Here is a 10,247-nt window from a genome sequence, read left to right on the forward strand (position 1 = left end):
GCGTCTAAATGTTTTTCAACATTTGAAATTCAATATAAGTAATTCTTCCTTGTAATATCAAGGGTGACAAATTCAAAATTTGCAAGATTTGACATGTTTAGAATTCGTACATAAAATAATAGTAATAATAATCATCATATTATAAAAAAAATAAAAATAAAAATGAGAGAATAGGGAGAACATTGTCTGCGTATTATTACTGATAGGAAGAGTCATATTTATAGATACAACATGTAATCCATAAAGGAAACAAATCAACTACTTAATACAAATATTTACATAAAGAGGAGTAGTAATGAATACATATTGACTCCGTTATCCGAAAACATGCAATGAACATTGGATCCCTTGGAAGCCTGCACCTGTGTGTGGTTCCCAAACTTTGTAGAGTTTGGCCTTGAGGGGTTACCACCCAACCACCCACTAGGACTTGATCGAGTCCAGTGGCTAGGACCTCCTTCTTCTATTCACCACATAACCTACTATACACTACTTGAGTGTGAGTAGTTATTAGAGAAAGGATACCAACCAATAATGAATCCTTATGTCATTGCATACACTAAAGTACCACAACTTAAAACTTCCCTTGAAATTCTAGAAATCAATTCTCATACCATACTCATACATACATATACAGATATACAATTATTTCAATTATCATTTACCATCAGGTTTATACAAACCACATACTTCAATATGAAAGAGGAACCTTGAATTCTAGTCCCGATCCACTTGCTCAGCAAGCATGTCTTCTCGCTGGGTGAGAGGTACACTCTCGACCAACGAGCCATTGCTCACCCAACGAGTTTATCATTGTGACTCTAGGGAATTAATTCACTCATAAATCACCCAACGAACTGTAAAACAGGAAACCCTTGATTCATAATTCTCTTAGTGAGCTCTTGCTCGCCTAACAACTCATGAATAAGGACCCCCCAGGTTAGCAGGTTGCCCAACGAATCCTACTCACCCAACGAGTTTGCATAATTCTATAGATCAAAATTCTGCATAATTGTGCAAATCCTAAACCTACAGAATTATACACTTCAGAGCCCAGATAGATGTTTACTTTAGAATTGCACATATACCTCATTCCTGCCACAAGTCTTAGGGACATCAAACAAGATATGCATAGAAATTCAAACACTTCATCACTTTATAAATTCAACCTAAATGTCAAAGTTCAAACTAACATCCATTTCTTACAAAACCTCTATCACAATCAAATTCACAATCAGTCCAAACAATTGACACCAAATTCATCAGAGACATTAGGCAAATAAAGAATTATTAGCTTCCCTTATTTGGTAACTCAACCTCAACTCTAATATAGACATGATCAAGGCACAGAAAAAGAACCACTGATAAGCAAAAACTCAGAGGGAACAATTAGAAAACACATGCGACTCATCAATCATCACATGTTTCCCCTAAAAATAATTGACAAAGAAAAAGGTAGAAAATCAACTTATTCCGTGGAGGAAACTAATCGGACAAAGTCAGAGAGTATGCCGCAAAGATCTCTACAATAGTCTCTGATCATCAAACAAATGAGTATATTGTGAGATAGGGTAGAGAGAAGGGAGACAGCTCCTAGAAAGAGTTTTCTAGAGAGATAGAATGTTTTGAGGTAATGAGATCTTTCTATGAAATTTCTTATTTATATGTAAGCTTTTTATTATTAAAATAATAATAAGGTTCCATTATCTAAAACACTCAAAATCTTAAAATAAGATTTTCTAGGTTCTCACAAGTTTCGTTTATATATACACATGAATATAAAACCACACTACTTTTCATTATTATTTTTGCATTTTTAATACAAAATAATCATTTTATTTTATCAGTATTATTGAGTGTTGATTTTAGAGGTTATCAATTTCCTAAAGTGTCGTATTAGCCTCAAACTGTATTACCTCACACTACTCTTTCATTTTTTTAATACATCATTATTTTTTTACACACAACATCGCTTTATTTTATCATTATTAATGAGTGTTGTTTTTAGAAATTAGCAATTTTCTAACACGTTGTATCTATTATAAATATAGAAATACAATGTATTAGTGAAAACCCCAATTCACCCATACCTAGAATAACAATATATGTCCCTTATCCCCATTTTACCTCAACTTCATATGTTGCTAAGTATCCATTTTTTATTAGACTTTGCTGTCATTTAGCTTTTTGTGTACTGTAGAAGAAGTTGGCACTAACCCTATATATATCTGTCAAATACTTCTTTTATTATAAATATAGAAATACAATGGTGAAAACCCCAATTCCCCATACCTAGAATAACGACACATGTCCTCAATCCCCATTTTACCCCAACTTCATATGTTGCCAAGTGTCCATTTAACAGGTTTTGTTGTCATTTACCTCTTTGTGTATTGTAGAAGAAGTTGGCACTAACATTCTATATATCAGTGAAATATATCTTCTAATGGTTCAAATTTTGTGATACAAGTTTAAATTTGTATTATCTTTCATTTGGGGATGATGTATCTATTTTCGTTATTCCTCACGACTATTTTTGTGGGAGAATTTTTCATTTTTGTAAACAGTTGTTGATTTTTGTTTTCGAGTTGTGTTTGGTTGGAATGTGTTTTTGTGTTTCATTTTCCTGTTATTTTTCCTTTTTGTTCTCGATCTTGACAACTTATATGGAACAAATTATCGTCTCCGTAAATGGGTATGGTTTTTTGTTTTAGAGATTTTCAGTTTTTTGGCTCTTGGTCTCTCTTCATGATACGTGTTGCTTGGTTTGTGTGTTATTGGAAAGTCCTGATGGTGGTTTTTCTCTTCTTTGCTTCCGATTCTAATATTTGGAGATTATTTCGTGAAGGTAATATGGAGTTTTCTCACCTTCCCTTTACTTACAATTTTTTTATTTTTATGGAGTCCAAGTTATGTTTTATTTTTATTGAGTGTTGATGTAAAATGGGGAAACCCTTCGAACGTTGTTCTCCTTCTTTTCAAATGCAACAGAAACCCTGTTGTAGCTGAACTTCTAATTTCACCAAAGAATATTTTACCCTGAAAACCTAAGGTTTCTATATTACCAAACAAGTTAAGGTTTTTGGATTGTTGAAGTTGATGTAAAATGTTGAATCCATGACTTTATTTTTGTTGAAATGTGCTTTTATGGTTGGTAATATTATTTTCGCAACTTTTGTGGATTGGTAATGTTTGCGTAGGACGAACTATATGATGTTATTTTGGTTATAAGTTAGCTTATGGATTGCTTTCTATTGTATGACCCTATCGGTTAGCTTATGTATTGCTTTGTATTATTCGTAATATTATTTGGTTTTGGTTGTATTGTGTCTCACATTGTACCTTCTATTATTTTTGGAACATTATATTTGTTAGTTGTACATATTATAGGTAAAATGGTGAAGAAACTGGATATGATCAGTGATATTGACGACAAAAGGGAAACACTTAAGGTTGCTATCCGAATTAAAGATTTGTGGTATGTGGAGAAACGTGATTGCAATAAACATATTGGGTAATCTGATAGATTGTTGAACACGTGTTGATTGATGAATATTTGTTATTAGCCTAACCCTTGGTTCCTATGGAACTACGTGGTTCCAACTTTGTTGTTTCTATTGGATGCTAGCTACGGTGTTGAAGAAACAATTCTCATGGAGCATGGTTCTGAGGTACATTGTTTTTCTCTCTTCCTCTTTACTATATTTTTATATTTTCATTTTTATTATTTAAAATGTTTATTCTTTTAGATATAATGGTCCATGCAATGATACTTTGGGTGGAAAAGTTATCTAATTTGTTGGTTGGTGATTTTTATGTGCAGATAAAGTAGAGAAACTGTTGATTGAAACCACGGGGTTTAGGGTATCATTTCATTTCTCAGCAATTTATTAAAAATGGTAAAATTTCTGCATCAAATATAAATGAAGATAACTAAGTTGTAGATCTGTCTTTCAATTTAAATCATGAAAGCGAAGAATCAAAATCAACATTGTGCGACTTGAAAATGAAACATATCTAAATTTAATAGCTCTCCATCTAGCTGTATACAATGTTCTTTCTTCATTGCATTATTTCCTACTTTGATGTGATTAATAACTTAAGGTGGCCTTTCAGAACAGTATATTGAAGAAGATCATTGTTAAAATCAACCAAGTAAATCCTTGATCATTAGCCTTTGCTTGAATGAGGATTCTTTCATTAAAAAAATGAATATTTGTGTTTAGTCCAGCACATATTCAACCAGTTTCCACATCAATCCCTTACAAATCCAACAAATAGTGGAGGCACTTGCAGATCTTTTAGAGAATTGTCCACATTTGGAATTTATACTTAAATAGTATCAGATATTCTTTACTTACTTATATTTAGTCTTTTCATAAGTTTGCTGCTCATGGTAGTGGTAGTTCTATAAAATTTTATCTTCGGTATGATTTCACAGGAGCTTTGCAAGGCCCATGGGAATTCTACTTTGCAGAACTCTCACAATTTGTTACCATCATTAAAGTGTTTGCAGAAAGCAATCACTAAAATTCATTAGGATATAGCAGATACATGTTCCTCCAAGGAATATACGTTGTGATATTTATGCTCTTTTGTTGCCAAGAAATGAATGTTAAAAGTTCACGAGTTGGATTTTTGTAGGTTTCGAATAAAGCTCTTGATTCCAGTTTTTTGCCCACAGAAATGACTTGGTCAAACAAAGAGGGTGGGGAGTTGAGAAAGTTGTAATGAAGAAGAAAACACATAAAATTTGAAGATTTAAAAGATTAGTATACATTGAGTGATAAATAACATTTAAGCCCCTCAGAAAGTTCTCAAACTTCTATTATGTTTCTTAAGATGTAATTTTCTTACATGTTAGTCTTGATCGACCTCTACCTAATATGTTGATTTATGCCTTTTGCATGTTGTGTTAACTACATGAATAGGTTTGGTGCAATTATATTCTTTACTAAGTTGGTTTCATATATATGTTTGAAAGAACATGTATATAATTAGCACTACATGTATTTCAACAGTTACATCAGAGATGGGAGTGCATGGATCACTAGCTCTTTGATGTGGCCAAAGTGGCCAACAGAGGACATGCCCATCGATTATGAAGTATTTGCAATTTGAAAGGGTTACAATGCACCTTAACAAGTAAGTTTTTCAAAGATAACAAAGCCTATTTTATTATTTATAAGTTGATGTTAATTACTTAACTCAACAATGATGAGATCCTAATTTGTACATGTGAAACAATTTCAAATTATGAGGTTATGCCTTTTATATTCAGTTATTAATTAATTCTACTACATGTGCACATAAAGCAATGTGATTATGATGGAAAAGCAGTGACCATTTGATGGATGAACCCAAATGAACCAGGACCCAGCCATGTGCAGTATGAAGGTGCTTATGGAGCCTTAACCCAAATTACAACATGTCTTAGACTTATACAAAGGACCGAATCGAGTAGAAATGAAGATTCATAAAGGATCTATTGTAGAAGAAGTCCAACAACATCTTGATGCTAGATGGATTTATGGTCCAAAGGATTTATGGAAAATCTTCATATTTACAATCTACCGAATGAATCCATGTGTTGAAAGATTACAAATTCATTTACCAAATCGACATCAAGTGCGATTTTATAAATATCAAAACATCAATTACATGTTAAATGATGATACAACACCAAAACCATGCTCACATTTTTTTACCCTCAATGTAAGAGATCCATAATCTAGAAAATTTTTGTATAGAGAAATTCTAGAGCATTATTGTTAGAATAACAGACAAAAGGAATGGTACCCAAGAAGGTCAAACAAGAAAGTTATTAGTCGAATTTATATTGTATATCCTTTTGAAGGATATAAGTTCTTCTTGTGTATTTTGCTTTCTCACATAAGAGGACCAACTAGTTGGGATTATCTATTATCACCAAATGAAACATAGTGTCCCACATTTAAAAAGCCAGTTGAGAAATAGGGACTTTTAGAAAGTGACAATAGTATTCAGGAATGCTTAGTTGAAGCACCAACTTTACAAATGCCACATGCTTTACAAAGATTGTTTGTGACCATATTACGTTTTGTGGACCAACTGATGTTAGAAGCCTATGGAATAAATTTCGTACCTTAATGCTTGAATATTATACTTCAACTAACACTTTTATCGGTGTGAACTTTATTCCTATGTTATTGAGGGATTTAAATGACCTTTTAATTCAGAATGGTAAAACAACCAAGGATTTTGATATGCCAACTTTATCTTCAAATGCATTGGAATTCACTATCAAGAATTATACAAGAAGAGTTATCAATATAGATACCTAATGAAAATGTTGACAATGTAAATCGATTGAATCATGACCAAATCCATTGCTTTCAATATCATTTTAGATGTAATCAACCATAAACAACGTTAGGTATTTTTTTTGTGGATGGACCATGAATCGATATTTGATTGCTTAAAGAAAGAATTTGAGATGAAGGTTCTTTGAAGGGCAAAGTTTTGTTTGAGATTAGAAATTGAGAATTTAAATAAATGTGGTTTTATACATCAAGAGACTTATATAATTAAGATGCGTAAAATGTTCTAAATGGACAAGTCACATCCATTATGCACTTCGATAGTTGTGAGGTCATTAGATATTGATAAAGGCTCTTCTTAGACCTCAAGAAAATGATGAAGATCTTCTTGGTCCAAAAATACCATATCTTAGTGTCATAGGAATACTATTATATCTTGCTAATTATACTCGATCTGATATTGCATTCACTGTAAATTTGTTAAGCAAGATATAATTCTTTAACTACAAGAAGAAAATGGATTGGAGTAAAACATATACTTCATTACCTTAAGGGTACTATGAATATGAGATTACTTTATCCAAATGATTCAAAATTATATCTAATGGATTATGCAAATGCAAGTTATGTATTAAATTATCATAATGTCATAATGGTTGATCACAAAATATGATACTTGTTCACATGTGGTATCACAATGATTTCATGGCAATATGTGAAAGAGACCATAACAACAACATCGTCAAATCATGCATAATTTTTAGCATTACATGAGGTAAGTCGTGAATGTGTTTGGTTAAGGCCCGTAAGTCAATATGTGCGACAAACTTGTGGTCTATCCTTGAGAAGAATGGAATCAACAACCATATATGAAGACAACAGTGCATTGTTCAATTGAAAGGATGATATAGATATCCAAAAGATTCATTCATGTGAAAATCTAGCATATTTATTTACAAAGTCTTTGCCAAGGAGAACTTTTGAGCAATTGGTTCACAAGATTGGACTTTGTCATCTTAATTATGTAAGTTTAAATGAAGGGGGGGGGGAAATAAAAGATGTAAAGAACAATATTATATATTCCAAGTAAGGTTTTAATGAAGCACAATCTCTTATCAATGGACACCCAAGGGGGAGTGCTATAAATTAATGATTGTCCAATGATTTGATATAGTTACTCATATGATTGATATGATTGATACTCATATGATTCATTACTCTTTATGTAAAATATTTGTATTAACTATTTGATTTGTATCCTTTATGGGTTACATGTTGTATCTATAAATAAGACTCTTCTTATCTGTAATTAGACACAAAAAAGTTACTCTCCATTATCTCTTCTTCCTTTCCTTCTTCTCTCTATTATTAGCTTTATTTTATGACATTTGAGATTTTTTTTATTAAATATAATATTATAATTAATTTAATAGAAAAATATTATTAGTAAAAAAGATTTTTTTGAGGCCTTGTTTCTTTGGAGGCCTAAAGCGAGTGTTTTACCTGCTTTACTCTTGAGCCAATCTTGTGTAAGATTAGAGGGAGAGAATGTGATCTTTGTAAGACCCAGGAAAAATAAGTAATGTTGCAAGTTGTAGTTTTGCATGTGAGATATTATTTAAATTAATAAATAATAATTAAGACAGAAGTGAAGTGTAACATAGTTGGCTAAAACCTTATCATGGGTTAGGGGTCAAGGGTTCAATTCTTGATGTATATATTTGGAGTGTTTGCAATATTTCAATATTACTTTTCAAAATTGGTTATATGAGCATGTGGTGTGACATGTATTTAATATTTTATAAATTAATTATAGGTTAAATTATGTCTTTAGTCTCTTTATCTTTATTTATCTCAATTGTGTCATTTCATGATTTTTAATTTTTTTATTATTTATTTATTTTTTATTTAAAAAAAATAAAAAATTTGTCACGTGTTAAGCTGACATCATCCAACGTCGCTTGATAGTATGATGTGGTAGTGATAGTGCAACATGTTATGCTAGGTGTCATTTTTTCATTTTATATTTGGTCTATGTATTTTTTTTTCTCAATTTAGTCCCATTTTTTTTTTAAATATTGAGCAATTTCGTCCTTCTCCAAATTGAAACAAAAAATAATTTTTATATAAATGTTATACAACTACTTTTTATTAAATTTGATATTTTTATTCAAATTGATATTTTTATTATATATTTTTAACGAAACTAAATTTATTTAAATTTGTATTTCATATTCAACTTTATTTAAAATTGTTTTCAAATTTTAAATTTATTTGTTTTAAATTGTTATATAAATTATATATAATTATTTTAAAATTTTACATTCAAATTTATATAATTGTTATTTTTACACCAATTCAAACATTTATATAGAAATTATTTTACACATTTTAAAAATATACAATTATTAGAAATATAAATCCAAATAAAAAAATAATATTAAAATATGATGTAATAAAATATCAATACAATAATTTGAATTTTTTTATTAGCATTTTTTCCATTAACAACTTCAAACAATTTTAAATAAAGTTCAATGTAAAAATTTCTATATTCTTTGCAATTGTTTTCACTCTTAGGTTAGACTTGAGGGCCCAAAAACGTATTTTTCCCAATTAATTACTTAAAGATATCTGAAAAATTATAATCAACTAGTATTTGCATTATTTTTTCAAATAAGCCTTTTGCAACTCTATAGTCTAAATTTGCAAATAAATTCAAATATATCAATGTTTATACTTTAACCCCTATTGTTTGACCATTTGACCAGACTTTGGTTGACCCTTTGACTATCCAATGAGAAGTTGACATGGGCAACTCTCACCTTGTCCCAAAATTAAGCCTTTTCCTCATCATTCTCGTGCAAGACAATGTACTAGTTTGTTGGCCTCGTTGTTGTTTGCTCTCGCCGGATTCCCTTGAGTTTTTAATAAACTTAAATGTATTAACCATTATGGGTAACTAGCCATTATAAGAAACTAGCCGTTGTGAGTGGTTAATGCACTGGCCATTGGAGTCTAGGTAGTTAATGAGTTAGCCGTTTATAGTTGTTTTTAGTACAATGATTAGAAAATGTGAGTCTATAAATTGTATTGTATATTGTATGAATAAACAACAACAACAACAATAGGTCAATAAAGTTTTTTCACAAGTAGAGAGTTGTTGTTTATAAAGTGGCAACACATTGAACTATACTACTTTTGGTCTGGTTTTGCTTTTTCAGATGATGCTTAAGGTTTCAAATGGTGGTTGGCAGTGACTTGCGGTGGACATACGTGTTCCTACGATAAAATAACATTATGAAAAGGGCTTCGTCGTGGCTCCTAAATGCTGCATGTAAGTCGTGTTTCAGATGTAGGTTGCGAATTGGTGAGGTTGTACGGTGTGGTTGCTTTAATGCATGAACGGTGGTTTGTTCATTTTGTCCGGTGGGTTCTCGGTCACATTTTCTATTTTTAGCAACAACGTGAGGTGGTCTATGGTGGGAGGTCTTGTTGCATGTTGTATCCTTGAAGATGGTGCACCGTCGGCACTGTTACGATCTGCAACTCTGTCGAGGTTGAAGGGACACTAGCGTGGTGGCTGACAGCGTGCTATGTGCGTGACATATCTATTTGTGTTGGGAGGTTGAAGATGATGAGGTGGCAACATCTCATTGGCTCAAATGTTTAGTGGTAGATTGCCACATGGCATGATCTTGTTAAGTTGAATAGTGAGTAGTAGGAGAGGTTATAATTGAGTTTATTAAGCATGAGATACAAAAACATGTTAAAAATAGTTTTTTAGTTGTATAAATATTCTTTGTATATTTTGATGTGTGTTAGTGCAGCTGTAACTAAGTTGAGCTCATGGAGGTGTGGAGATAAATTGACTAAAACTTCATGAAACCTTAAAGATAAATTTGAGAATAGAAAATTACAAAAATCATGAAGAAGGCAAGAAAACCT

At 31.3% G+C, this 10,247-nt stretch overlaps 1 protein-coding gene across 1 annotated transcript; it reads left to right on the forward strand.

Annotated features, from left to right (window-relative positions):
* Positions 1-2,482: 2,482 nt before the first annotated feature.
* LOC114186698 lies at positions 2,483-5,131 on the forward strand. The gene is made up of 6 exons (XM_028074672.1): positions 2,483-2,695; positions 2,835-2,848; positions 3,391-3,478; positions 3,567-3,671; positions 3,824-3,899; positions 5,022-5,131. The coding sequence occupies exons 1-5, from the start codon at positions 2,604-2,606 to the stop codon at positions 3,825-3,827; spliced, it is 303 nt and encodes a 100-aa protein (XP_027930473.1). The 5' UTR covers positions 2,483-2,603; the 3' UTR covers positions 3,828-3,899; positions 5,022-5,131.
* The last annotated feature ends 5,116 nt before the right edge of the window (positions 5,132-10,247 follow it).

The sequence above is a fragment of the Vigna unguiculata genome, chromosome 6, assembly GCF_004118075.2.
Source record: "Vigna unguiculata cultivar IT97K-499-35 chromosome 6, ASM411807v1, whole genome shotgun sequence".
In the NCBI taxonomy this organism is placed as follows: Eukaryota; Viridiplantae; Streptophyta; class Magnoliopsida; order Fabales; family Fabaceae; genus Vigna; species Vigna unguiculata.